The sequence below is a fragment of the Mustela putorius genome, unplaced genomic scaffold (assembly GCF_011764305.1).
Source record: "Mustela putorius furo isolate JIRA1106 unplaced genomic scaffold, ASM1176430v1.1 tig00003898_pilon_pilon_pilon, whole genome shotgun sequence".
Classification (NCBI taxonomy): domain Eukaryota; kingdom Metazoa; phylum Chordata; class Mammalia; order Carnivora; family Mustelidae; genus Mustela; species Mustela putorius.
The window spans coordinates 5,638,151-5,666,074 of record NW_025422047.1 but is presented as its reverse complement, the minus strand read 5'-3'; the positions used below and the strand labels follow the sequence as shown (position 1 = coordinate 5,666,074).

The following is a 27,924-nucleotide window of genomic DNA, read 5'->3' as shown; positions in this document are numbered from 1 at the left end:
CAAGAGCAAAAGCAAATCCAATATCCAAAGACCTAAGAAAAGCGTTGTGATACAGTTCACTCATTTACTCAACAAATGTTTATTGAATACCTGCCCTGTGTGCTCCCTGTTCTAGGCCCTGGAAACAAGGCTGTGGGAGAAACAGGGCTGGGGCATCACACAGCTTGTATTCTAGGGGAGACTCAGAAAATAAAAATTGAAAAGATAACTTCTAATCCTGGTAAGTGCTATGAAGACTCTCAGACAGGATAATGGCTACGTCAGCAGTTTAAGGAAGACCTCTCGGAGGGTGTGACATCGGGGCTGAGACTGGAAGGACGTGCAAGGCCAAGGGAAGAAAGGCCACAGTGCTGGAAATATCAAACGCAAGTCTGTGTGTTAGGAAGAAACTTGGAGGCTCTGAGGTAGAAACAGAGGTATTTCCCCTCTGAAGAGGAGCGATGTGGTATGAAACGTGGGAGAGGTTAGAAGGGGCCAGAACTCCACTGGCCACAGCAAGGGGTTTGTGTTTCATTACAAGTGGAATGGAATCTGTTAAAGGGTATGAACCCCATGATCTGACCTACGGGCTGCCTCTTGGCTTCTGTGTGGAGGATGGACAAGAGAGGAAGCGGGGGGTCATTTGGGTTCGTGCCTCATGGTGCTGGTTACAACTAGTCTGTGCAGTGGCAAGGATGGGGAGAAATGGACTGGTCCGGGGCTCATTTTGGAAGTAGAATCAAGACCCGCTGATGGACTGGATGTGAGGGCAACTGAGAAATGAAGGAGGACTTCTAGGTTTTCTGTGTGGGTAACTGAGGACGGTTGGTGGTGCCATTTCCCGAGATGAGGAAGAATGGAGGAGCGCTGGACTGGGGGGAGAGAGAGGTCAGGAGCTTTGATGGGGTGAGTTAGGTTGGAAATTAACTCTGCGTTGCTTTGCCAAGGAGGGTGTTGGACATGTTAATTTGGTACTCAGACTAAAGATGGGAGTTGGGCAGTCATCAGCAAATAGATGGCGTTTTCACCGAAGAACTAGATGAGTTCACCCTAGAAAAGAAAGTTAAATTTTTTAATTTAAAATTTAAGAAGTTTCAAATTTTTAAAACTGTTTTTAAAAGGAAGTAGGAGGCCTAAGCCACAGAGCATGGTGACATTTAAATGCTCAGCAGAGGAAGAGGAGACAGAAGAAGAGTGTGAGAGAGAAGCTGAGACAGTGTGATGTTATGGAAGCCAAGAGAAGAAAGTGTTCCAGGAAGGAGGATTGTCAACTTGGGTTGGGTTGGGTTGAATGCAACCTGAATCATGAAGTCAGACGAAGCCAGTGAAATAAACTTATTAGATTTGGCAACGTGGAGCTGGTTGGTGGCCTTGAAAATAAACTGTTCACTGGGATAACAGAGGTAGAAGTTAAAATGGTTTGGTTGAAAATGTAATAGAAGGTGGGAAATTGATCTGGAGAAATGAAGTCCTGGAGCTGGTGAGAGCCTACAGCTTTGTTACATTGTGTTTTTTATTTTTTTTTTTAATGATTTTTATTTTTTTTAATTTTTCTTATTTTTTTAAAGATTTTGTTTATTTATCAGAGAGAGAGAGAGAGATCACAAGTAGACAGAGAGGCCGGCAGAGAAAGAGGGGGAATCAGGCTCCCTGATGAGCAGAGAGCCTGATGTGGGGTTCGATCCCGTGACCCTGAAATCATGACCTGAGCTGAAGGTAGAGGTTTAACCCGCTGAGCCACCCAGGCACCCCATGTTCCACTATGTTTAATGGTATGGGTGAGGAAAGCAGGAGAAAGAGAGGGAAGTGGATGACGCAGGAGAGAATGTGGACAGAGGCAGTATCGGCATCCTCGAGAAAGAAGGAGACTATGTGCCCAGTGGAAGCCACGGCCTCAGAATGGTCTCCCGGGGAAACAGGGGAGGGCAAGCAGGGGGAGGAACAGCACGCACAGAAATCGGTGGATTCGGTGAGGGGAAGGTGAGTGATCTGGCCCCTCGATGCACAATTTCTCCATGAACTATGACTTTAGGTCATCATCTCGGGTGAGCCAGGACTTCCGAATCCGGAGCCCAAGTACACGGTGCCCTTCATTTATCGTCCGGTGCCCTTGGAAAGACTGAAAACGACAGCCTCTTTTGCATAATGTGTTTTAAAGAGCTTTGAAGTGCTACAGCAGATCACATCCATTCTCCCCTTTGATGCTTTGAATCATCCAAGTTCCCCTCCGAGGATCGAGTTCACACGGCTTGGTTGAAGGAGAAGCACCGGAGTGAAGGAACCACGTCCAGAGATGGGGGTGGAATTAAGGGATGCTGGACCCAGACTGTCACCAACCGGATGTCATTGTCCCTCCCCCGTGGGCCAGGGGTCCGTGGGGATCCACAGGGTTAGAACCCTGAGAGAGCTGGTGTCATGAACGATAGGCCGTTCACTGAAAAGACCTAGAGCTGCTGTCAGGGAAGTGGTACCAAAGCAGAGAGGGCACAAGAGAGAAGTACTGGGACGCCTCTCTCCTCCTGCCCCTTGCTGATGCTTCCCCAGGGCTGAGCCCACCTGGAAGCTGGCTGGCAAGGTGAAGCAATCCGTGCAACACAGCCCCTAACACTTCATGGTCTAAGTGTTGAAAAGATTTTGGAAGCCACTGCAAAGGGAATCTGTATACCCAATGCCCGTGTAAAGAATGCATCTGACCATTTGGTACCTGCTGGGATTAGGAAAACCTAGCTAAGCGTGATCTTTGAAATGAACCCAGCCATCATCTCCAAATGTCACATTTGCCTCTAGTCTTCCTCCTTTATTTTCATCTGGAGGCATTTTGCCCATAAAACTAGGAAAGCTTAGATTTCCCTCAATGGCAGGAATCCCTTCCACGGCCGTGAGAGAGCCCTAGAAATGTATTCCTATGGTCACCTGTTCTTGTAAATTTTTCAAAGTTCAGGTGTTTAAATGTAATCTCTCTCTCTCTTTTTTTTTTTAAGATTTTATTTATTTATTTGACAGACAGAGATCACAAGAAGGCAGAGAGGCAGGCAGAGAGAGAGGAGGAAGCAGGCTCCCCACTGCATAGAGAGCCTGATGTGGGGGCTCGATCCCAGGACCCTGAGATCATGACCTGAGCTGAAGGCAGAGGCTTTAACCCACTGAGCCACCCAGGTGCCCCTAACTGTAATCTCTTTAAGACTACATATTTTTCACTCTGACCCTGGAAAGGACTCCCCCACCCACCACCTTATATGTGCTTTGGACTGCATAAAACTTGAATGTGTTTCTGCTTTCAACAGAGACTCGAGTGTATGGTGCAATGTTTATCCCTTTCCCAAGATCTTACCATCTTTCTGGCGGGGTGGTTAATGCAGCAGGGGGGTAAGAAGCAAAGAAGGGGGTTTCGTGGTGCTCAAGGCAGCGGGAGAAGGCAGTAGAGCGAGTGGCGAGGCCCCCACTCCAGCCCTCTGCCTTCCGGTAACGGAGGTTGTCAGCAGGGGACTCCTTTCTCTCAGGGGCCGTGCTCAGATGCCGCTTTTTGTGTTTTCAGATGCGGATGGAAACCTGTGTCGGAGTAACCAGCTGTTGCAAGTCATGCTGACCATGCACCGAATTATCATTTCCTCTGCCGAACTGCTCCAGAAGGTCATCACCCTATATCCTTCAGCACAGTGACAGGCAATCGCCCAGTGGGATTCATTCAGAAGTACCTCGAAGTTTGAAACTTGCTTTCGTTCTGAGTGGTTGGAACCACTCAGAGTGGTCAGTGGGTTCACATGTCCTTTCGGAGGTACAGGGGTTGTGTGTGGGGGTGTCAACACCTGTGCGTCACTGCAGCTGGGCGGGGCAGTATCGTCCGTGCTGACGGCTCGGGCAAGACGTCCAAGAAATCACTGGCCTTCAGTATGTCTGGCGAGTAAAAGTCCCTTTCCCGTAGGTTAGTCAAGATTCCTGTTCATCCCGTGCAGGTTGACATGGGTGGGGCCACGACTGCAGTGATGAGCTGGCTGTGCTGTCCCATTCCGCCCCCTTTCCCCGGGCTCTGAAGAAGGGTCTGTGACACCACAGCATCTGACACGGCCCCTGGTGCTTTTATGCTTCAGGCAGAGGCGCTGGCTGGGGGCCAAGCAAACCCTGCTGGATTTTAACCTTCCTACGGGGTGTGAATCCCGTGGGATGGAGAAGGAGCCTGCCCTCTCCCTCTCGTCCCCAGGGGACGCTGTAAGTAGCGGCCCTGGAGGAAGGACTGCAGGTGGGGGGAGACCGTGGAGCACCTGCAGCCCGTGCCCTTGGCATTGAGTCACGCCTGGTGGCTCTTCTCATTCTCTGCCGCTCCCCCGGCCCCTTCTTTTCACCCTCATGGCACACAGAAAAATAAAAGTCACCGGAAGAGACTGAGTCCTTCTCTAAACCTACTTACAAATCTTCACTTGCTGTATCAAAGGATTCCAAGGGTGGAGTGTTGGCAGAGGTCTGTGTAGTAAGAGCTGCAGGTAATAAGTGGGTGTCTGGTCTGCAGAGAATTTTCAAGCCGTTACAAGGCTGACTCAGAGGCAGTTGATTTCTGTTAACTCCAGGTACCAGCAGTTCTAAACAGTGTCAGTGGTTAAAACCTCCTCAGTGAGAAACTTGTTGCTCTAAGGACTGAATTGTGCCCCGTGACTGCCTCCACCCTGCGCAGACCCCGCTCCCTTCTGCGCCCCGCAGGGTCTGACCCTTCACCTGTGTCCCCTCTTCTCCACTTTGACCTCTGCCCCTTCAATGATACCTGCCCGTCCATCTAAAACACATTCAGGTCTCCCCAGCCTAGGAACTAATTCTCCACCCTGCCCTCCCTCCCCTGTTAGGGTTAGAAATTTGATGCACAAACCTCCTAAAATAGTCTGCATCACTATCTCCCGTCTCTGGACTCGCACTCACTCCTTCCCTCAGCTGGGGCCCCACCCCGGCACTCAGACTTTCCTCTCATGTCACCACTAGCCTTCTGGTGGCTCAGCCCCTTGGCTCTTTCCTGTCCCTATTGACTCTGGGCTTTGTGGACACCCCTCCACCTCTCCAGGGCCTCCCCTTCTTGGGCGGCCAGTCCTTTGTCTGGCCTCCCATCTAGCCCCTCCTCTGAGCCCCTCTCAAACAGGGGGACAGCGTCCTGGTGTCCTTCTCACTCTACCTCCTTCCCTGGGTGATTTCCCACCAGGATTTCCACCTCTGTCCCTCTGTGCTGTGGCCTTTCAAGTCTGTGTTTCTTGTGTGGTTGCTTTTTTTTTAATTAAGTTCAATTAATTTATTGATTAGTTTATATGATTAGTACATGACTGAACACATAGTACATGATTAGTTTTTGGTATCGTGTTCAGGGATTCATCAGTTGCATAGCACACCCGGGGCTCATCAGCTCCCGCGCGCTCCTTAATGCCCATCACCTGGTTACCCCATCCCCCCACGCCCTCCCTTCTGCAACCCTCAGTGTGTCTCAAGCCTGTTTTTCTTTAGCCCAGACCGCTTTATAAAAAATACTTGGACTAGTTTGTGCTGCAGACACTTCTGTCTTAATAAGCCCCAAACTTAATTCATTTTCTCATCTTCTTCCCCGATTACTACCTATTAATTCTGCTTTGACAACTGCATTTTCATTTTCAATTTCAGTTGGTGGTGTCCCTGCCCATCCACTTAGCCAAACCAGAAACCTCAGAGGCGCCCTTGACTCCTCCCGTCTTTCACCGCCTACAGAGTCCATTACTCAATCCCTGGGCTTCTACCCCAGAAATGACTCTTAGCTGCTTTCTTCTCTCCGTCTCCCTGCCGCGGCCTGAGTGTGGGCTTCTGTCTTCTCTCCCAGGCCCCTCTCTGTCCGGACTGCCGTTCTCACCAGTGTGCTGCCCTCCCCACCTCTCACCCAGGGAAGTCATTATCCACCTCTGAAGTCACTTTCCCGAGAAGCAGATCATGAAGGCCATTGCTTCAGAGCCTCTGCAGACAGCAGGGGGATGCCCAGCTCTCTCTGCAGCTCTCTCCGAGGGCCTGTCTCCCCCACATTGAACTTCTTGGTGCACCAGATGGAACGGGTCCTCTTACAATTCCTGTGCCTGGAATAGCTCTTCCTCCCTCACTGCCTAGCAGACTCTTTCCAGACCCCTCTGTAAAGTCTTTCCTGACATTGTCAGCCTTCCACACACCTCTCTCTTCTAAAAACACGTGTAGTGAGCTTAGACAGTGCTCTGAAAATCTAATTCCTTTGCCTTTCGTTTTGTATTGCCTAAGTGAGTGTCTCTCACATCTCTAGTCTGGATGTAATCTGCTTTGAAAAGCTTTTCATCTTCAGTTGCAGAAAGTGCCAAGTATTTTTATTCTGTTAGCTAAATACATTGATCCACCCAAGTTTTGCAGTGTGCTCCGTGCTCTGGTCTCTATAGATGACTATTTCAGGTACGCCACAGCAACTTTGTGTCTAGCTGTTGTAGTTTGAGTTCTGTTCATATTGTAGAAAGTTACAAAGGTACTAAAAATTTAATTACAAGTTACCGTAAGAAAAAAGGTGTAAATATATTTTTAACATAGATTTAAAAATCCAACGCTGTAACTTACCTGTTAACGTGTCTCCCACAGTAGTCTGTCTGTCTGGCCCCGCATCAGGAACTAGGGCTTATTTATATTTATTTCTCTAGAACTTAGATCAAAGGCCATCTCACAATAGTACATAATGAATGTTGCGTGACTATGGGAGCAAAACATTGGATACGCTTTCTGTTTTGGGACTTTTAGGTGAGAAATTTAGGCTTTGTTCTGGGGCGGGGGGCAAGATTCTAAGAAGGGCATATGAAGTGAGACTGCCTGTCACTGAAACCTGGGTTAAACACTGACAGCAGAACAATTTTTTCTTCATGCTTAAGGTCTCTGTTTTCTGACCTGGAAGTAATAGAATTATTAGTTAAGTAAGCTCATGGTTTCCTGATACTTCCTGGTTTTTCATAATTAAAAAGATTTTAAAACATGCTATGAATGGCTCAAATGCCTGAAAAGTACAGTCAGAACCATACAGTCAGAATACTGGCTGTGGAGAGAAGGAAGATGTGTGGAGCCTGAATCTTCCAGCAAACAGTGACATGAACCCCTGCAAGGCAGATGCCGGAGCCTCTGATACCGGCCTACACGTGCTGGACGTTTGCTTCAGCGCCCCAAGTGAGAAAGCGGGCGCCTGGCCTCACTTTAGATCTCCCTTTGTTGTAGCTTAGGGGCTCTGATGAGGGGCGTGCTCTGCCCTCCGGCCCAGCGTCCTGCGGGGGCCCTGCGCAAGGAGCGCTCCATGCACTGAGCCATTCACTCGGGCCCTGCCCACAGGCTCAGCGAGCCCCGAGCCGCTGAGCCTGTGGGCAGGGCCCGCACTCAGCTGCCGCTGCCGCCTCTGCGGCCCAGCACCGCAGGGATGGACGTTGGCAGGGAGCCACCAAATAAAAGCTCTGTGGTAAACGGCACTGTGTTGATTTATAGATCTACTTGGCTGTTATAAAAGAGAAGTGCGTTTTCTGTCCCTTCTTCATGAAAAAAGGAAGAATAAAATGTCAACAAGCGCATCAAATAATAAAAACACAGAATCTGGGCCATATTTCTCTAGAAGGTGCCCTGTGCTTGGAGCTCTTTGTGTTGAAGGCACGCACTTCCTCAGCGATATGGACTAAAGACATGTAAAGTCCTTGTTTTCACTTTTAGCTTTTATGCCCAAAGAAAGGCAGGCGTCAGACAGAGCCTTTTATTTCATCCGGTTTGCCAGTTGCCTGGACTTGTTTATTTTCTGTGTTGCTGTGCATGTGAGTTTTTGTGTTTTGTTTTGTTTTGATGCTTTTGAGGATAGATATTATGGGCATTAAATCTATTGAAATTTAGTTTTTAAATTAAAGTGATTTTATTAAAAGTACAAATTTTACAGCCCTACCTCTTCTTTAGGCCGGCTTCAAGTTTAGTTTGCAAATACAATTCTTTCTATTATATCTAGCATGTTTCTCCAAGCATTTTTAAGGGACCTTGAAAAATGTTTGGTTAATTTGAATAATGCTAATGAACTAAATACTTCCAATGGTTGTAAACTACAGTTATGAATTTTACATTTTGGATGATTTTTAAATACTTCAGATGCCTTCCTGAATTCTAAATAGTTTTTTATAACTATTAAAGTTATAGACAGATAACATCATCTTAGAAGTTCCAAAATTTCAATTTAAAACCACAAGTCTAAAGCACTTAATTATATATTCTAAAGGGAAGTTTCGAGACTCTCATTCTAGTATGCTCTTAAACGTTACAGGGATATAAAATCCCCAAATGCTCAGATTCCTTCCTAATCAAAAGCACAGATCCTAAGATGTGAACTTTGACTTGGCTATGTTTACCTCTGCATTTTCCCAGGTTTAAAATACACATGCCCCCCTGAAGGAAGACCATTCCACCCCGTTACCTGAGCTCTCTGCTAGCCCGCTCACTGGACTCCTGGAAGGGGCCCTGCAGGAATTCACTTAACTCCGTACCGCAGTTCTGATGGCACAGTGTTTAGAAGGGAGAATGGGTACAGCCTCAGGGGGTCATGGTGCACATAGCCTGTTTCCTCAGTCTAGTGACCAGAGATGGTAGACCCACCCAGGGTACCACCGGACTGGATTTTGCAATTCTTTGGCTTGTAAAATGAATGAAATACCCTCTCCACAGATCTCTAAAGAGTTCAACACAATGTGATCTTACTGTTCTTTCATACTCTTAGGATGGCCACATTCTCATGGAATATTCTGAGTGCCACAGACCCGTAAACGTGATCTTGGATTGCATTTTCGATTATTCACATAGCTTTGTCTCACTTGCCATCACTTCCCAGGTCTATCTGCTGACTTCCTCCAGGCATAGATTATCATTTTTCACATTACTGCTCTTAATTATCATGACAGGAGAGCTGAATATTTATTCATTCCTCTTCTAATTCACTGTACAAATTGTTTATCTGTTCTTCAAGACATAAGAAAATATTGGCGCGGGATGTTTTAGCAAATCCTTCCAAAGATGAGATGTTGTTTGGTTTCTATGACAAAAACTTTTACTTCCCTTAACTATAGCCTACCTATAAGGATGCCTTGGCGAAGAATTCCCCAGGGCTTTGCCTGAAGATCTGCTATTTTGTAAGGTAATGTTTCTGTGCACAGTTGGGACTTGCGGAGTAGGGTGAAACGAAAGCCTGAAGCATGGGATTCTAGTTCTTTCCTCATGCTCCCCACCTTTCCTGCACCATCTATAGAACAGCTCTGGACGGACTGGAAAGGGCAGTGCAGCCTTCTGGAGATTCCTTACTGGAACATGGTTTTGGCTCATGTTCTCGAGCTTAATATTTGATACCAACATTTTATTCAGTCTTAAAGCATTTTTGTATCAAATGGCGTAGGGAGAGATACAGAGATAAGGAAGGACTTCCTCGTCCTTTCGGTTTTTATTCCTAATTATTAAAATAACACAGCTTATATTAGAGCATTTTGAAAATTCAGTAAGGAGTCTGACTATAGTAATAGTTATCCATATCCCACTACCTATTTTGGAATATTTCCTTTGTCAGTTTTCTAAGCAGTTTTTATTTTTCTTTTTTAACATAGTTGAGATCAAAAGACATTTTTGAATCCTGTATTTTTCACTTAATTTTATATCCTAGGAATCTTCTTTAGTCATTAAAAGCTTTTTTGTGGACATTATTTTTCATGGTAATATATTGTAAGATATGAGAAAGTGTGATTTACAGATTGACTCCCCCATCTTTGGACATTTGGTTTGTCTATAACCATACTCCTTGTAATTATCTCTGATACACACGATTGTGCCTAAATCTTTGCCATGGCTTTTTCTGCTGTGCTGTGCCTATCCTGTCAAAGCATATGGTGTGTGGAGGGGCAGAGGACTCTCAGCAGGTGGTTTTCCTTCCATCCCCCACACCATCACCCCACCCCCTTATATTCTGTATATAGAATTTACATTCCATGTTCCCAGGCACATAGAAGGACAAAGCAGCCTCTTTTTCTGATTCCTCTTTGTGGGAAGAACCCACCGAAAAGCACGAGTCCTTGGCTTCAGTTTTGGATTGTTGTGGTTGTTGTTGTTTTAACTGCCCCCCCCCCCCCCATAGGTACTGGATAACAGAATTCTGGATCATGTTTAAAATGGATGCCAGCTTGACAAACACTATGGAAGAGTTTCAGGAACTGGTGAAGGCTAGTGGTGAGGAGTCACACTGCCGCCTGATTGACACAACTCAAATGTGAGTGTCAGGGTTTTGACTCTTCTTTCCAGACCCCCTTACATGTCTCCTGGGCTGCTCAGACAGGCTCAGATTGTAACCCCAAAGGCAAAAGACTGATGTTTAACAGAAAAGCAGAGAAGCTCCCCCCAACCCCACGCCCCCCACCCCACCCTGTGATAAAGCTGTGAGTGACTAATATCAAAGAGTGGGTAAAAAAAAAAAAGTCCCAGTGAAGAAGAAATCAGGTAGCGAGATAGTGACTAAAATGTATCCAGATCATGAGAAACTGAAAGTACCACCCCTAGAAGCTTCCTTGGCAGCTACAGCCTGGGGGAAGGGACTGCTGAGAAATGGATTGAGTGGTGGGTTTCTAATCTATGGCGATGTCTACAAGAGACACTTAAGACTTGCAGAGATGGGAAGGTTCGTGGGAATAGTTCAGATTATTCCTTGGATTTCTTATCTATGATATTGGTGCCCTCTGGAAAAATGAGGGCCTTTCCTAATTTTGAAAGAGAATGGTCACAGCTAAAGTTTTTTGCAACATGACTGCTTTATTTTGCAATGCTAGAGATCCCTAGGACATAGAATTCTAGGATTGAAGCATATCCTAGAGATCATGTCATGCAACATCCGGGAAACCAAAGGCTTGGCAAGGTCGTCTGGGGTCACACAGCGGCAGAGCAGAAGCTGGACTCAGGCAGCCCTCCGTGCACTGAGCCACAGCCCCACAGAAATGACTTCAGAATCACACTGAATCGTCCTGGGTACTGCTCTGTGGATGCCAGTTTGGATCCCCTGTACTTCTCTGCTTAGAATTTGCAACTTGAAATATAAAAGAAAATTTCAAAGTAACAGTGTTCTTATTTTAAAGCTGTAGAACCTGGGGCACGGGACAGTTCTCAGACCCTGATCTCCTTGTCCTAGGGTGTCCCTAGCTGACTGTCGTCTCCCAAGATTTTCCGTGGTATATTCTTTTTTTTTTTAATTTTTTATTTTTTTATAAACATGTATTTTTATCCCCAGGGGTACAAGTCTGTGAATTGCCAGGTTTCCGTGGTATATTCTTAAGGAAGCAGTCAGTGGGATATTGTCCGACCAAATATACTTGAGAAATAATGAGTTCATCTTCCCTTCGGTGTCTCACTCTGTAACATGTTATAACATATACAGGCTACAGAATTTGTAACCTTTCCCAAACTCACTTGACCACAGAACCCTTTGTCAAGGGACAAGTTTCTCATCAATACCAGTTTGGGAAACAGATCTGTACCCTGCTACCTCTCAAAATGCTGCTTCCTTTTGCTTCCTTAGTGAAGGAAATTGAAACTAAGAAACACATGGGTCATGTGTTTCTAAGAAAATGTGGGGGCAGAGGGCACTCTAGAGTTAGCTAGCCTTCCTCGGTCATTTCCTCGGCTGGGAAAATTTGAGGAAAGTGCCCCAAGTCTGCCCAGAGTGATGGCATGTTCCTACACGATTCCCTGCATCATGGCTTCTCATCTCTCTGGTTCTCTGTGCTCTCCTGGCAGGAAAGCTGCCCTGCCACCTTGAGATAGAGTCCCCATCACCCTCCTAAGAAAGAAGGGACCCACAGAAGGCATGGAGAGAGCAGAGATGCCAGGGGCTAGTCAAAGGAGAGCAAGGACCAAAGGCCAGGAAACTGTGACCCGTGCCTGAGACTGTTTTTCCCATGGCCTTAAAGTAAAAACATTTTACCCAAGTTTCATGATGTGTTCAGAAGGTTCACTGAAAACCAGCAAGGCTTTCCTACTTGGTGCCATAGGACCAAAAAAAAAAAAAGTGATTGGGGGAAACCATTTAATGCTTTGTTTGGGCCGAGGAAAGTTAGCTAATTAATGGTGCTTTGTATCTCCTTGTGGGAAATGTGCATGAATTTACTTGAATTAAAAAAGTAATTTTGATTTACTTTTCCCCATCTTCTCCCTTTCATGTTTACTTACAAAAGCAATGCCCGTGACTGGTCCCGGAAACTGACTCAAAGGATAAAATCAAATACCAGCAAGAAACGTAAAGTTTCCTTGCTCTTTGACCATCTGGAACCAGAGGAGCTGTCGGAGCACCTCACCTACCTGGAGTTCAAGTCTTTCCGGAGGATATCCGTATGTATTTAAGGAGCAGAAAAACTTCCCTGGGTTATTTCAGAAAATGAGAGAAATTCAGTGGCCCGTCTACCCTGGATCTCCCCTTAGGGATGGTCGACTTTCTCATCAGACTTAGTGCAGTCTGGAAAATGAGTACACTAGAATTTTCTTTGTAGCTGGGCTGTGCTCTCCTCCCATCCTCCGTGCCACCCCACCACTCACGTGCCAGTACTGTGGGCACATGGGACACCCTGCACACAGACACACACACGTGTGCATACAGCATACACACCCTCACACAGACACACCTTACCCTCATAACCATTAAGCTTCCAGATTTTTTTTTTTAATTTTCCTTATAAAAAAAAAAATAGGGATATGACTTCTCAGAGTTTTATTGGAAGAGGCTTTGAATGGCTCAGGGAAATCCTAAAATAAAGTAGATGCTAATGGTCTGGCCCAGAATATACCTAAGTTCGTGAAGTAGTGCCGACCGGGCCCAGCAATCACCCATGATTCTAGATCTAAACCAGGCTGCCCCAAACCTTGCTCTTTAAAACTCTATGTGATACCCAAAAGAACTTGTCAACATGTCAGATCAACAGACCCCCACTGGCCAGTGGGCTTACCTGAGAAGTGACACCCTTAGCCCACTCAGGGCCCACCCCTCCCAGAGATACATACAAGCTTCAGCTTTATCTAAAAATCTCTAAAAATAGAGCGTAGCTAGCTGTTGGATGTGTTTCTTGGAATGAGCTGGGTTCCCCAGTTGAGGGGATGGGTGCTGCTCAGAAAGGGGCCTAAACAAAGTCACTCAGCTCATCGCAGTCAGAGCTGGGGCTGGAGTCATATGCCTCCTGATCACTCAGCTCCAATCTGTATGTGGAAGGACAAACCAGTTTCAGAGTTTATCTTTTCTCCCGTGATGTTGACGTCATCCTGTTTCTCACAGTGGTTGGGCTCTTTGACATTGACCCCCCTACCCCCAGCTCCCATGTGGAAACAAGCCATGAAGCGTTAATCCCCACCAGCACTCCAGGGTTCCCCCACTTCCCCCCCACCCAACACAGTACTCCCAAAGAAAACCACAGGCCCCTATTAGGAAGCTCCCCCCGGGGAGTTTCCATCTGGCAGTGCTGCTCCCGTCACAGGGTAGGACACTGAAAAGAGCCCTTGAGCACACAGCGGTGTGAGCCATGTGGGGGCCCAGCAGGCAGGGCGGCTCCTGCAGCCTCCAGGAGGCTCAGCTCCGCAAAAGCGGGAGTGAGGATCCCGGAGCACTAGGACTAGGCACTAGTGCCCCCCCCCCCCCCGTGGAGGCCGTGTTCCATTTGCCAATGAAAACGTCCATTTGAACTTTCTTCTGGGCGGCATCATCCCCTCCTAGGAGAGGATTTGGGTGGGTGGGTGGGGGATTTTTTCATTTTCCTACACGGTTCTAAACAGTTTCCCCAAATATGTTCCTTCAGTGTAGTTGGAGGGAAATTTCTGTCTGCTGTGAACAGAGTGACATTTTATATTTTCTGTTAATTACAGGCCGTATTATAGTACTGATTCTAAAAACTAAGTGGTTTTGATGTTTTATTTACAGTGGGAGGGGTATATCCATGTATTCACTGGAGAAAGTCATGGGAGCTTTCCCTCGGAACCAGGAAGATTGCTTACGTGTCCTTCTTGAGTCATTTTTGCTCATATTTTTCCACCCAGCAGCAATCACTGGCTCCCTCATGTCTGATTTCAAAGGGGGCGGGTGGTTCAGAAGCAGAGAGCTCCAAAGAGCTGAGAAACCGCACCAAAAGCCCCCCCCCCATCAGATGGCTCCTCCCTCTTGGTTGTACCACTTGAACAGGGAATCATCAGGGAGAGGGATGAGGTGGCTGTAATCCTTGCTTAGCCAGTGACCTGCCCAGACAGCTCCCCTTTCACAGGAGCTGACCGTGGTCAGCCCTAGTCAGAGTCATTGTCCAGTTGGAAAACTCTGGTCATTACACAATAGCTAACCACACGGCCTTTGCTCCAGCTGGTGAGTCAAAGGGAATCCAAACAGGTTTGTTGTCACTTGAGGTTGATTATCCTGTCAGTGCCACCTCACATGTTCAGACATTATGTTCATAACAGTTCCGTGACTTAGGGCAGAATTTATGATCCCACTTTCAAGAAAACAGGTGCGGGTACACGGGGTAGGGGAAGAGCGAGAGAGGGGAGATTTTTTCCCTTTAACTTCAGCGGCAGAACTCAGTTTATTGGGCCATAAACCCATTGTAGGTTGAAAATATCACAAGTTGAAGACGCTTTAACACTTCCAACCTGCCAGCATCATACACAGCTCAGCCTAGCCCACCTTCAGTGCACTCAGAACACTAACATTAGGGGCACCTGGGTGACTCAGTGGGTTAAGCCTCTGCCTTTGGCTCAGGTCATGATCTCGAGGTCCTCAGATCAAGACCCACGTCGAGCTCTCTGCTCAGTGGGAAGCCTGCTTCCCACCCCACCCCACCTGCCTCTCTGCCTTCTTGTGATCTTGTGTGTCAAATAAATAAATCTTAAAAAAAAAAATTAGTGTACAGTTGGGCAGAATCATCTGTTGAAAAGCCTATCTGTAATAAAATGTTGAGTATCTCCTGTGATTTACTAATACTGTACTGAAAGTGAAAAAGTTTATAGGAGTACAGGATGGTTGTAGGCATATCAGTTGTTTATCCTTGTGATCACATGGCTGCCTGGGAGCCACAGCTCGCTGCCCGGCATCACGAGTTTTGCACTGCATATGGCTAGTCTGGGAAAAGATCCAGATTCAAAATTCAAAGTATGGTTTCTTACGAATGCATATGGCTTTTGCAACATTGTACAATTTAAAAATCCCCCCCCAAAAAAAAAAATCCTAAGTCAAACCATTCTAGTCAGGGACTGTCTATACTGAGATTTCTCTTCTATATTATATTCCGTAGAAGGGCCAGTATCATTATTGACTGAGAATACAGTATTTGGATTAACTAGTGTGTGGACACATCCACTTGGGCCTGATGGCTTTTGATGTAGAGAAACCATGCTTTGGGTAGCATAAGAAAGATTTCCTTCCCACCATTCTCATCAGCCAAGTGGAAGACTTGCAAGAGGGGGGCCACAAAGTCCTCAGCCCCATAGCATCAACTGAACCGTCCGCAGAGCAGAAGTGTTGTGCCTCTCGGATCTCCCAGATGACCAGAGGGCCAGTCCTGATGGGTTTCTTTTTCCCTAGTTCTCCGACTATCAGAATTACCTCGTGAATAGCTGTGTGAAGGAGAATCCCACCATGGAGCGGTCCATTGCCCTGTGTAACGGCATCTCCCAGTGGGTACAACTGATGGTTCTCAGCCGCCCCACCCCGCAGCTCCGGGCAGAAGTCTTCATCAAGTTCATCCAGGTGGCTCAGGTCAGTGACTAGATTAAGAATTTGACCCCTATGAGGCAAAGGACCCCGCCCCCCCGCCAGCCAGTCTGTCTGTTAGAGCTGCTTTCCCCTCCCAAACCACAGTGGAATTTATATGATGTAAACTGTCCCAGATTTAGATAAGGTGACATTTCTATTTCCCACATAAGAACAATATGGTGAGGACCATGCTGATTATCTCAGGGGTTGGGATACACTTTTACATCTGTTTAGATCTTTAAAGAAATATTTTTACTATTTTTTAATTTAAAGTAATCTCTACCCCCAATGTGGGACTCAAACTCTCGACCCCAAGATCGAGTCACACGCTCTTCTGACAGAGCCAGCCAGGTGTCCCAAGTTTCTGTTTAGATCCTTTAACATATTCAGAAGATGCTTCCCAGGCCACATTGTTTCCCCAAATCTGGCCCACATGGCAAAGGCAGTCTCCCAGGTCTTAATGGGTCTGGACCACCTCAGTTGTCTTAGCCCTTTGAGCCCTTTTTGTGTTGAATGGCTGCGTTTAACGTATGAACATGGCAGAGTTTAAGCATCCAATGAGAGGAAAACAGAAATTCTAGCTCCTCTCTCCCAGTGACTGTCCTGCATAGGCACTGGCATGACATAAGAGAATAAGACAAAGTCTCTGTCCTTAAAAATAAAAGTCTGGTTATTTGAGATGAAGAATATAGAATATTATTACCTCTAGATGGTCAAGACCAGTGTTTCTCAAAGTTTGGTACATGGGCCACTTGCTCTGTTATTAACTGAGGATTTAACCTAAGTTCAGCCCCACATACCAGGAATCAGAATAGCTGCACTTAGATCCAGAAATCAGCATTAAGCAAGTATGCTGGGTGGTTCTTAGAAACAGTGATGTAGAGGATGGCCCGCGGAACTAGTGCAACAAAGGAAGGAGATGTGCCACCTTGCTAGATACGGTCTGAAGTTAAGCCTACAGGGGAAAATAGACAACACCTGACTGCTAGGCTTTGACCAGTATTAGGAAGACTAGCAGTGCAGAGCGGAGAGGTGTGTAACTGATGTGCATTAACTACGTTCATCTCTTTTCTGTGTCTCAGAAGCTCCACCAGCTACAGAACTTCAATACGCTGATGGCTGTGATAGGTGGACTCTGTCACAGCTCAATCTCCAGGCTCAAGGAGACAAGTTCGCATGTCCCGCATGAAATCAATAAGGTCAGTGTCACTGCTTCCTTCCCCTAGGCCCTCTTAGCAGCCTTCCCAGAACCAGCCTCAACACTTATTAAGAGGCAACCAGAAGGCATTTCTAAACCATATTACCCTTTGTTAACTAACTAGGCAAAATACTGGAGAGGCAAACCCCTGCAAAAACCCACAGGATGGGAATATCCCAGGTCTGAGAGTGACTGTAATTCAGTCTGACCTCAGTGTCACTGCACGTGTCCCTCTGGGTCAGTTGAAAAAATGTGTGCCTCTCTCCAGTACGCCCACAAATATTCAGAGTCATGGTCTTTAATATCAACTCCCTTGATCCCATAACTTGTTCCAAAATGGTTTCCTAAAAGAGTGGTTGGGTGGACCATAGTTCAGTTTGTATTTAAGTGACACATGAGAAACTTACCTCTCCAGATCTCTTGGAGAATGACATTCCAGACAGTTGAATTTTCCCAGAGTTGAAAACGAGCTTTTCGGGTGCCATTTTGTACTAGTGTTTTATTGAGGAATATTTCTCTTAAATGCCTTATGCACTTTTCTCAGTTCTTTAGATTTTACAGAATAGGCTTTAGTCTTTTATAAGATAGGGCTGTTATTATGAATACAAACCACTAAGATACACTGAAGATAAAAATGCAGTTATGTATGGTATGGATTAGCTAACAACTGCTCTTTGAGCATTTTCATCTCACATGAGGACCTACCAGCCCTCCCTTACTAATCATAACCCCTAGGTCCCCCACCTGCCCTCCCGTGCTGCACAGAGGCTCTTCTTTGGGAGACATGTCTGTGTACCATTGTCCTGTCATTCCCAGCTGTTCAGCCTACTCTTGGGAAGTCTCGGATTCATCATCCCCTGCTCTCACCATCCTGAGTTCTGGGGATGCTTCCCTACCATCCCCCTTCCAGGTCCCTACTAGTTCTGGTGAAACTTAGTGGAACCTTCAAAAATACTGTCCATGTCTCAGAAGTGACAGAGGGAGACAGTTCTGGAGATGAACATGCCCTCGCGTCACCTCACTGGCAAGATGGAACCTGCTCTCTCCAGCGTGGCGCCCCCACAGCAGTGCTTCCGTGTCTGAAGCTCCTTGACCATCAGGGCAGTCTGCACAGCCCATTAGTGAGGCCAGAAGTAAAGCAAGAACCTCCTTCTCCTCTAATAGTTTATTTCACCTCCCAAAGGGAGCAGAACTATCTCATTTTTGCTGCTAGTCTGTCATCCTGGGAGCCCCTTCCATACTTCACGCTCACGGGCACTGTTTGCTGAGAGGTAAATGGGGATTCATTTACCACTCACAGTGATTGAGGGGAGCTCACTCCAAGCCTCAAATCCGTCACTGAAGAGAAATGGTACTTGTTAGGCCACAAGAATTTCCAGCAGCATTTAGAAGTTATTTTGTGCTCTAACATGATCGGTGGACAGTCTTGGCCTCCCCATCTTTGCATCTGAGGAAGCTGTTTGTCTTGCAGGAGGACTGGGGTTCTGCGAACTGCTTGCTCACTTGAACCAGGCATGTTTGTGGAGCACCCGGAGCTGGCTGCTCCCTATTCATGCTGGTGAGCAGCCGTGCCCCTTTCAGGGCTGGGGCAGGGCGTGGGCTCTCGGGAAGAGCTCCCTAGGCCTTCTGCCTGGTCTTCCTGCATGCCCTCTGCTGGAATAGGTCTCCAGGTGCAGGGTTTCAGTCTGTGAATGGAGTAGCATGGGCTTCCTCTGACTTAGGCCCATCTGAGAATCCCTGAGATAAAGCCTGCAGAGCATGTGTGGACCGCTGAAACCCCACAGCTTCCCCCCTGTCTGCAGTAGTCAGCACTTCCAACGGCACACTTCACTTGTGTCTCTGGAAGTGTGCAGAAGATACTAGGGAGGGAACAGCATGGCTCGGGGATAGAGATCAGAGGGTCATTTACTATGTACTATATATTCTTGTGCCTTTTTAGTTTTCATCTCAGATTTGGGTGTCTTCTATTTTGTAGGTTCTGGGTGAGATGACCGAGCTGCTGTCCTCCTGTAGAAACTATGACAACTACCGGCGAGCCTATGGGGAGTGCACCCAATTTAAGATCCCCATTCTGGGGGTGCACCTCAAGGATCTCATCTCTCTGTACGAAGCCATGCCCGACTATCTGGAAGATGGGAAGGTCAACGTTCACAAGCTGCTGGCCCTTTACAATCATATCAGTGAACTGGTCCAGCTGCAAGAGGTGGCCCCACCCTTGGAGGCCAACAAGGACTTGGTGCACCTGCTGACGGTGAGGTTCCCATAGGAGGCAGATACTAAGGATGAGCTGTGTGCCACCCACCACTCCCTGCAGCCTCACAGATACTAGCTCAGTTAATAAAAACTCTCGGAAGTAGATACTATGATGGTCACCATTTTATGGATAGGGATACTGAGGCACAAAGGTTTAATTGGTCAGGGTACCCCACATGATTAAGCAGCAGAACCTGGATTCAGACCCAAGTAGTGGAACTCAAGAGGCTGTGCTTATGAACAGTATGCCCTTAGGACTTCTAAAACTGTTTCACACCCCTCTACAAAAGCAATCCTTAACTCTCTGGGAGGAGCTGATAGCAAATTAGGACCTAGGCTTTGTAAGAGTTGGAGTACACATATTCTCATTTTAAAAAGAGTAAGGCAGTGAGGAAAAAATAAAAAAGGAGGCATTCAAGGCAAGAATACGTGAACATTTATGGTACAGGGACCAGGATTTGCGCTTTGGGTCCACAGTGAGATCAGATGAGGTCCCTTCCAGACCCACAATTCTGTAGTTCACCAGCTGTGTGACTATGGGCATGTAATTCTAAATCTGTTACCTTTTCTGTAAATCAGAGATCAGTCTCTGGGATAACTTGTAACTTCTTTCAGTTCTAAAATTACACAATTCTTAATCTGCACTTTCATAGAGTGGCATAATTATTAGAACCTCTTCTGCCCTTATAGGATAATTCCAAGAGCTCCACGGTTCACATCCTAGCCCTTTTGGCAGTTGGCCAGGTGACCATGGCAGGTCTTGGCCATAGACGTCACCTGTGAAGATATACCGATCTTAACTTTTTTGAATCACAAAATCACATGATGAAAACTGTTAACATTCTTCCCAGAAAAATATACATGAGTTCTGGGCCTCTTGAAGTCATCCACAGGCTCTAGGTTAAGATTATTATTATTTTTTTAGGATCATTTATTTATTTATTTGACAGAGAGAGAGATCACAAGTAGACAGAGAGGCAGGCAGAGAGAGGGAAAGAGGGGAGGAAACAGGCTCCCCGCTGAGCAGAGAGCCCGATGCAAGACTCGATCCCAGGACCCTGAGATCATGACCTGAGCCGAAGGCAGAGGCTTAACCCACTGAGCCACCCAGGCACCCAAGAATAAGATTATTTTTAAGAACTCTCCCTTCTAGATTTTATGGTGTTAAGATACATGAAACTGATTAACTTTTAATATCATTTAATACCTGTTATCACTTAAACTGGGTCCGGCTCTAGAGAACAAGTGAGGTGGGACCATCTGACCAGATAGAGCCTTTTGCCTAAGCTCTAAAGGCTTAGATATTATATTTTAAAAGAGGACATCTTGATACTTCCCCACAATTTAAAAACATTTTAACAAGGAGCTAATGCTAGCCCAATTACAGTAGTGTTACACCCCCCCAAACTTTGTGACTTGTAAAAACAAGCTATTAGAATGGCCTAAAAGAATAAAGAAACACATCAGCCATGGGACAGACAAACGGCATCCTAGCAAGTTAACTGTGTTCTGCTTTGACCTGCAGCTGTCTTTAGATCTCTACTATACCGAAGATGAAATCTATGAGCTTTCCTATGCTCGGGAACCAAGGAACCACAAAGCCCCAGTGAGTTGTGCATTTTTACGCTAAGATTACTGCATGTAACATGTACTTTACAAGCTGCTCATCGAGGCCATCATCTTAAGGAACATATTTATCCAGTTTAATAAGTATTAGGTTTCCACTACGTGCCCAACCTTGTGCTAGGAACAGAGCTTCAACATATGATTCAGTAGTTCCTGACCATAGTGAGCCTGTCGTCTGCCTGAAGGGATGAGACAGATATGGGAACGGTAAACGCACATGTGCCCTAAGCACATCCCAGTGAGTGGCTGGTGATTTACCAAATAGAGAAGGGAGAGTCGTTGGCCATAGTGACCTCTCTTCCTATTTATTATAGAGTACCCCGGATCAGTTGTTTCTTTTCTCTGATTTGTTGATAAGCATATACATCCCAACTAGGAATGACCAATCATCCTATATTCATCTGGGTCAGAAAGAGCAGTCTGCTGGGGCCTTTGACCTCTTGTGCGGAGGAGTCCTCAAAACCGCAGTCCAGGCGCTGCCTGGTAGGACCCTTACAGGTTGTCTGGCCTGCCTCTCCTCCAGGCAGGTGAGAATTTCAGCCTTCTTTCCGAAGGATGGGTATCCACCACCCCACCCTCCAGTCTCCTGCGACGCTTCTCAGCCCCCAACCATGTGGTACTCAAGCAGGGAGGTACCCGTGCATAAGTAATCCAATTTCTCTGTTCAGGTGGCCAGATTTCATTGCCTCTACACAGAAAAATCACATTCTAGCTCCTACTGTAATGAAAGCTCTTCACTGAAAATAGTTGGCAGTTTGTTTTCAGGGCGTTAGAGGGCATTTCAGTGGAAAGGGTACATTCTCCGATGTTTGGAAAAGATTTTTATAGGGGCAAGTTTCATGTTAAGAATGGATTCCATCGCAGCTTGTCCAGGTCTTAGACCTCTCCTTCTGTCATCCTGCCTTTGTTTCAGCTATTTTTCTCCTCATCTACGTCTGTTAGTAAGTAGAGAACAGAGAGAAAATTTAAAGGAGCCATTGTACTTTTGCTGATAGCTCTGACAAAAGGTTTAATGCAGAGGGAATGGAGAATTTTGAGTTACCTCAAAATTGTCAATGTCAAATAGACATATATATTTGAATATATATGAGGGGCACTTGGTCAGCTGTGAAGCACACTTGCACTGGCCACAATGACAGTAGGGAGATTTCAATTCCATGTGGGCTTTCAGCAGCTTGCCCCTGTGCCCTGCACAGAGCGGGCAGTTGTCCGTAGTGCAGCCATGAGGTAGTGGGAAAGGAAGGAGCTGTACGTTGTACTACATTCTAGTCATGGGGATTTCTCTGAATATTTCATTTCAGCCACTAACACCCTCAAAACCACCAGTAGTAGTGGACTGGGCCTCTGGAGTTTCTCCCAAACCGGACCCAAAGACCATAAGCAAACACGTACAGAGGATGGTGGATGTAAGTACAGCTATGTTTCAGCAGACAAAGCAAGGCACAGCCTGGCTTAGCTTTATGGGGGGCAGGGAAGGCACACCCACAATGGCAGAAACACAAAGGTGGGAAACTTGAAACCTGTTCCTAGTGAGCACGGGGAGCTGCTTCTCATACTGTGCCTGCAGGACAGCTCACAGGTTACATTTTGCAAACACACTCGGGCCTCATGTTGGGGGGAGGTGTGCTGTCTCTTGAAGACCTAGTTAGGTGGGCATATATTTAAAGGCTGGCAGTTGATTTGTGAGACAGAGAGGCATTAGAAAAGGTTTGAGTAAGGATAATAAGGAGAATCTCATACTGAAAATCTGGGGCCTCTCTATTGTCTTCACTAATCCTGTTGAGCAGGGAGTACATCCTTTTGGGTCTCTATATTCATCATTGTGGACCAATCCTGGGTAGTAACAGAAAAGTGAGAGCCAGTATGTAACAGAACCACGAGCAGTGTAGGACTGAGGGGGAAGGAGCACTTCCGCTGGGCTTTTGGCAGCAGCACTGGAAGAGGGGCAGAGCAGAGCAGAGCAGCCCCTGTAAGCTCCCAGCCCCCGCAGACACGGGACCAGGGCAGACCTGCCACGTGCCCCAGTGCTTCTCTGCGGTTTTGGGATCACGTCTCCTCGTTCTCTCATTCAGGCTGAGGAGAGGCTTTTGTCAGATATTCCAGCCCCAGAGAGAAATGAATGGTTTTGCTTTGGTAATCATCAAAGAAACTCCTTTTTTCCCCACAGTCCGTCTTCAAGAACTATGATCATGACCAGGATGGATATATTTCTCAGGAAGAGTTTGAAAAGATTGCTGCCAGTTTTCCCTTTTCCTTCTGTGTGATGGACAAAGATAGGTGAGTGTTTGTGAACGGGAACAGGAGGCTCCTGGTGCTGAGGAGCGAGCACCACACGAATGGCTATCTGGTGTTGGTTCGGACCACCACAGACCATGAAAAATAAAAGTGTTTTAAATGTGTCAGAATTGAAGGTTTCAAAAATCTGTCAGTTAAGGAATAGTCAACTATAAATTAAGAAAACCTTTAGTGTTCCTTCTTGCTTGATCCACAGATTAAGAGAAACAATTATTTAATACTGTGCCCATTACTTTTCGGAAGGTTACACAAGCTCTATATTGGATCTCTGTGTAAGATCAAAGGATGGGGGCGCCTGGGTGGCTCAGTGGGTTAAGCCGCTGCCTTCGGCTCAGGTCATGATCTCAGGGTCCTGGGATCGAGTCCCGCATCGGGCTCTCTGCTCGGCAGGGAGCCTGCTTCCTCCTCTCTCTCTGCCTGCCTCTCTGCCTACTTGTAATCTCTCTCTGTCAAATAAATAAATAAAATCTTAAAAAAAAAAAAAAAAGATCAAAGGATGGCTGGTGGGCTCCAGTTATGTGTCAGGTACGGTCTAAAGTCAGAAACCACAGCATAAGGCACTTCTCTCCCTTACAGTTTCCATGTCTTTTTTGAGTGTTCAAATTGGCTAGGAAAACTTACTCTACCTCTGTAGAAATGACTCTTGCCATCTTATCTCCTAATGACATGCTATCTACGCATACCTACGGAAAAGCAGAGCTCATGGAGACCATCCCCAGTACTACGTACTATACCTACCAAAGAAGGGTAAAAACAGAGATGAGTTTCTAAGGCTAGAAGCCACTCTCATTACCCCAGACCCCACTTACACCTTGTCTGTCCCTTGCTGGCAGGGAAGGCCTCATCAGCAGAGACGAAATCACAGCCTACTTCATGAGGGCCAGCTCAATCTATTCCAAACTGGGCCTGGGCTTCCCTCACAACTTTCAAGAGACCACCTACCTGAAACCTACTTTCTGTGACAACTGTGCTGGATTTGTAAGTAGTTGTTTGAATGCTTGAGGCTGAACTTGGGGGGGGGGGGTATGAGACAATTTAAATGATTAAGCCAGGCAGAGACCTTACCACCCTTATCAACTATCAACCATCCCAGCTTAGAGCCTAAGCAAACACCTGGAATAAGCTCATTCTCAAATGCATGGCTTTTACTTGAACTCCTCTACCATTTCTCCCAAACTGATTTCTTCCTTTGGTCCACGGGCCTGGGACAAATGGTAAGAAATGTTGAACTGCAGATATATTTTTTAAAGTAACTATAGTCATATGCTGTTGGTATTGTAAGAGAAAAGAAGTAGGAGACATCCCTGCCCACTCCCCTTCAAAAGGAACTGCTTTAAGAAGTCATGTGGCTCTCCTCCTCTCTGACCTCCCACCCTGGCTCTCCCAGTCCATGACCCCGGGATTCTGCATGCTTGTTCTTGGTTTGGAGTCCTGAGAAAGTGGTTAGTTCTTTGACTCATCTACTTCAGGCCTCAGGAAGGCCTCTTAAGTCCATGCTAGTGAGTTCTTGAGAATTTTTTAACTTTGATCAGCACAAACTCTTCCTATTTGCAATTTAAGGTCAGGAGAGTTAAGATGGGGAAGATAAAGGAGATTTCCTTCCCACCTGAGGAAGAGAACACAATGAGGGAAAATAAAGAATGGATGCCACTGTGTAGCCTCATACTGGACAGATGAATGGTCGCCGGTACACTCTAACCGTATCTTGTCTGTCTCATAGCTCTGGGGAGTGATCAAACAAGGATATCGATGTAAAGGTAAGGCTCAGCTTTGTCTACTGTGTTGTTTTCCCTGGTCTCAGAGGCTCTCCTAATAAAGCATTTTTTACCAGAGGAGTTGTCCACTGAATCCACAACTTCTCAGCACAGCTCCCAACCTCATTCCCGAACTGGTTTCCCTAGAGCACCCACTGAAAGTGACTGCCACCACAGAGAAGAGGAATGGCTGAGCGACCAGTTATGAAGCTCCCCCACCCTTGCACGGTCCTCTCTCTGTGTGGGCTGTCCTGGAAACAGGGATGGTGGGTCTCCAAAGAAAGGCACTTTGGGAAAAGAAGTTATTTACCAAAGGCCCTCGTCAGCTTTTCTCTCTCTCTCTTTTTTAAGATTTCATTTATTTATTTGACAGAAAGAGGGCGATTACAAGCAGGCAGAGAGACAGACAGAGAGGGTGGGAAGCAGGCTTCCCGCCGAGCGGGGAACCCGATGCGGGGCTTGATCCCAGGACCCTGGGACCATGATCTGAGCCGAAGGCAGAGGCTTTATTTAACCCACTGAGCCACCCAGGTGCCCCTCAGCTTTTCTCTTATCAGTAGATTTCCTCTGGACCTAACTGTCCTTCCTTATAACTAGAAAAATTCAGGAGTGAAGGAGAGGAGATTTTTATGGTGAGGAAGAAAGAGTAAGATGTAAGAGCTACGAGCCTCCAGGGGGTCTCTGTAAAGTAGGCAGTGTATGTAGGATGACTAAGAAACCACTTCTCTCCAAGATAGTGGGTGCTGCTTCTGATTCTGAGACTCCTGATGAGAAGACTACTAGGTGCATAAGGAATAGGAGGTGGCAACTCCAGACTAGGACAGGCGTGTGTGACAGGACAGCACTTCACAAACATGGTTTTGAGAGTCTGGAGAAGAAAGCGAAAGACTTCCTGACCAGAATGTCTTGTCCACAGACTGCGGGATGAACTGCCACAAACAATGCAAAGATCTGGTGGTGTTTGAGTGCAAGAAGCGAGCCAAGAACCCAGCAGCCCCCACAGAGAACAGCCCTGGTGGAGGGCCAACATCTAACCTTTACCCACTGGGAGCCAAAGACCTGCTCCATGGTAAGTAGGCACAGAGAACACTTATCTTGGAAAATGAAGTGGGAAGGATAAAGTTTTCGGGGAGCAAAGATTATCCCTCTTAGTAAAAACCACCGCAGATACATTTCAAGAATTACATATCACTTTTGGGGACCACAGTTCTGTCACATAAAATACAAATGTGGCAGAGAGCAGCACAAAGGTCAGGTTGTAAAATGGGAAATTAAAAAAAAAGAAAAAAAATCACCCTAACACTCCCCAAAAATATAGGGTTGTTATTTTAGGGTAAATAATTTAAATATTCTGATACTTGAAACAGTATAATTACAATTTTGAGCTTTATTTGGGTAAATACTTCAAGTCAATTTATGTTCCCCTGTGGAAAAATTAAGTATGATCCTTATAAGGTTTCTAGTATTAGAACTACTGGTTTAAATTATAACTGTCATTTGGACTTTTTGTTGTCCAGAAGCCATTTTGATTACACCAATCCAGTATCTTGGCTATAAAGTTTAGTAATGAAAAATATGTAACATTTTAATAGAAATGCATGTTTCTTAAAAAACACTTTGTTTCATTTTCCCCAATCCTGGAAGGTAACCTTTTTATCCTCATTAAATGAAAAAGGCTAAACAGAATCTAAAACCTATTTATAAATGTGTTCCAAACAGCCCAGAATTATTGTTGAGTCTTCGTAAAACAATAAATTTAGATGATCAGTAGTCTACCTTACAGCCTACCAATCATCTCAAATATATCCACTCTTTACTTTTCTAAGAAATTTTTCCTAATGGTCAATATTCAGGCTGGGTCCTGGGCAAGGGTGCTGGTTGAAAGAAGAAAACCAGAATGATTCTCTCTCCTTTTACCAATTAGTATCATACTAAGGGATACATTTTAAGACATATTTCCACAAAGCTGGAACTTTAACTCTCACAGTTAAGCCACGTCGACTGTACAAATAGATCCCAAAGAAAATTCGTACCAGCTCCTGGAGGCCACCTGCATGAGGACCAAAATTTGAATGCTGAGAGCTACCACATTCCAATGTCCACAGCAAACCTGCATGGACCATTTCTCTCTAGAGCACTGAAGCAGGGCCTCACTTCAGCTAATCTACAGAAACCAAAATCTTCTAGGCAAGCTTTGTGCATATAGAAAAATGTCCTGTCCTCAAGGTAGATGTAGCCTGGCACCAGTGGCCGTGGCTTCACCAGCAAAAGCCCCTGGACTTCAGGCCCCTTCACTCCCTGAAGAGGGTGCCTGAAAAGGAATCCACTTTGGACCCATGGAACTCCTATAGCAACAAAAAGGGTCTCAGTTGAAAGTAACAGGTCAATCCTGAGTCTGCTTTTCTGAGATAGAGTACTAATACGTCATGTATCTTTCTACAGCTCCTGAGGAAGGACCTTTCACATTTCCTAATGGGGAGACTGTGGAACACAGTGAGGAAAGTAAAGATCGGACCATCATGCTCATGGGAGTGTCCTCACAGAAGATTTCTGTTCGGCTAAAGAGAACTGTTGCCCACAAGGCCACCCAGACAGAATCACTGCCTTGGCTTGGCACTGAGGCCCCCTCCAGTTCCTTTAGGCTGTCCTCTCCAAGGAAGACAGCCCAGGATACTCTCTATGTGCTTCCAAGTCCCACATCTCCATGCCCCAGCCCCGTCTTGATCAGAAAGCGGGCTTTCGTCAAGTGGGAAAACAAAGAATCCCTCATAAAGTCAAAGGAGGATCTCCGTCATCTCAGACCTCCAACCTACCAAGAGCTGGAACAGGTACCTTCCTTTTCTTTTCTTTTAGACTCAGAGAAATGGGGTTAAACCAGGGAAGAATATGTAAGCTAAAAATTCCAACCAGGTTGGTTAAGAAGACCAAAAAAGGAAAGAAAGGCTTCTGGCTTTCTTTCAAACCAGTGGAGGCCATGTCTCACATTACATGAGTAGAACAAGATATACCAGGCTCTACTGCCCTTTCAAAGTGTTGGTGCTGGGACGCAAAGTCTGTTCAAA

The 27,924-nt window shown here is 46.1% G+C and overlaps 1 protein-coding gene across 3 annotated transcripts in view; it reads left to right on the top strand.

The window, feature by feature from the left end:
• The window catches only part of RASGRP1 (RAS guanyl releasing protein 1), an 84,789-nt gene that overhangs the window by 48,077 nt on the left and 8,788 nt on the right, over positions 1-27,924 (top strand). For 2 of the 3 annotated variants that reach the window (XM_045067961.1, XM_045067959.1), the window contains exons 3-16: positions 3,515-3,620; positions 9,062-9,124; positions 10,109-10,240; positions 12,192-12,345; positions 15,566-15,739; positions 16,819-16,935; positions 18,910-19,185; positions 20,713-20,793; positions 22,115-22,219; positions 22,981-23,090; positions 23,942-24,086; positions 24,829-24,865; positions 25,779-25,931; positions 27,305-27,690. In XM_045067961.1, coding sequence (XP_044923896.1) covers positions 3,515-3,620; positions 9,062-9,124; positions 10,109-10,240; positions 12,192-12,345; positions 15,566-15,739; positions 16,819-16,935; positions 18,910-19,185; positions 20,713-20,793; positions 22,115-22,219; positions 22,981-23,090; positions 23,942-24,086; positions 24,829-24,865; positions 25,779-25,931; positions 27,305-27,690 — 2,039 coding nt within the window. The remainder of the gene's footprint in view (positions 1-3,514; positions 3,621-9,061; positions 9,125-10,108; positions 10,241-12,191; positions 12,346-15,565; positions 15,740-16,818; positions 16,936-18,909; positions 19,186-20,712; positions 20,794-22,114; positions 22,220-22,980; positions 23,091-23,941; positions 24,087-24,828; positions 24,866-25,778; positions 25,932-27,304; positions 27,691-27,924) is intronic. The other variant, XM_045067960.1, reaches the window with a different exon arrangement.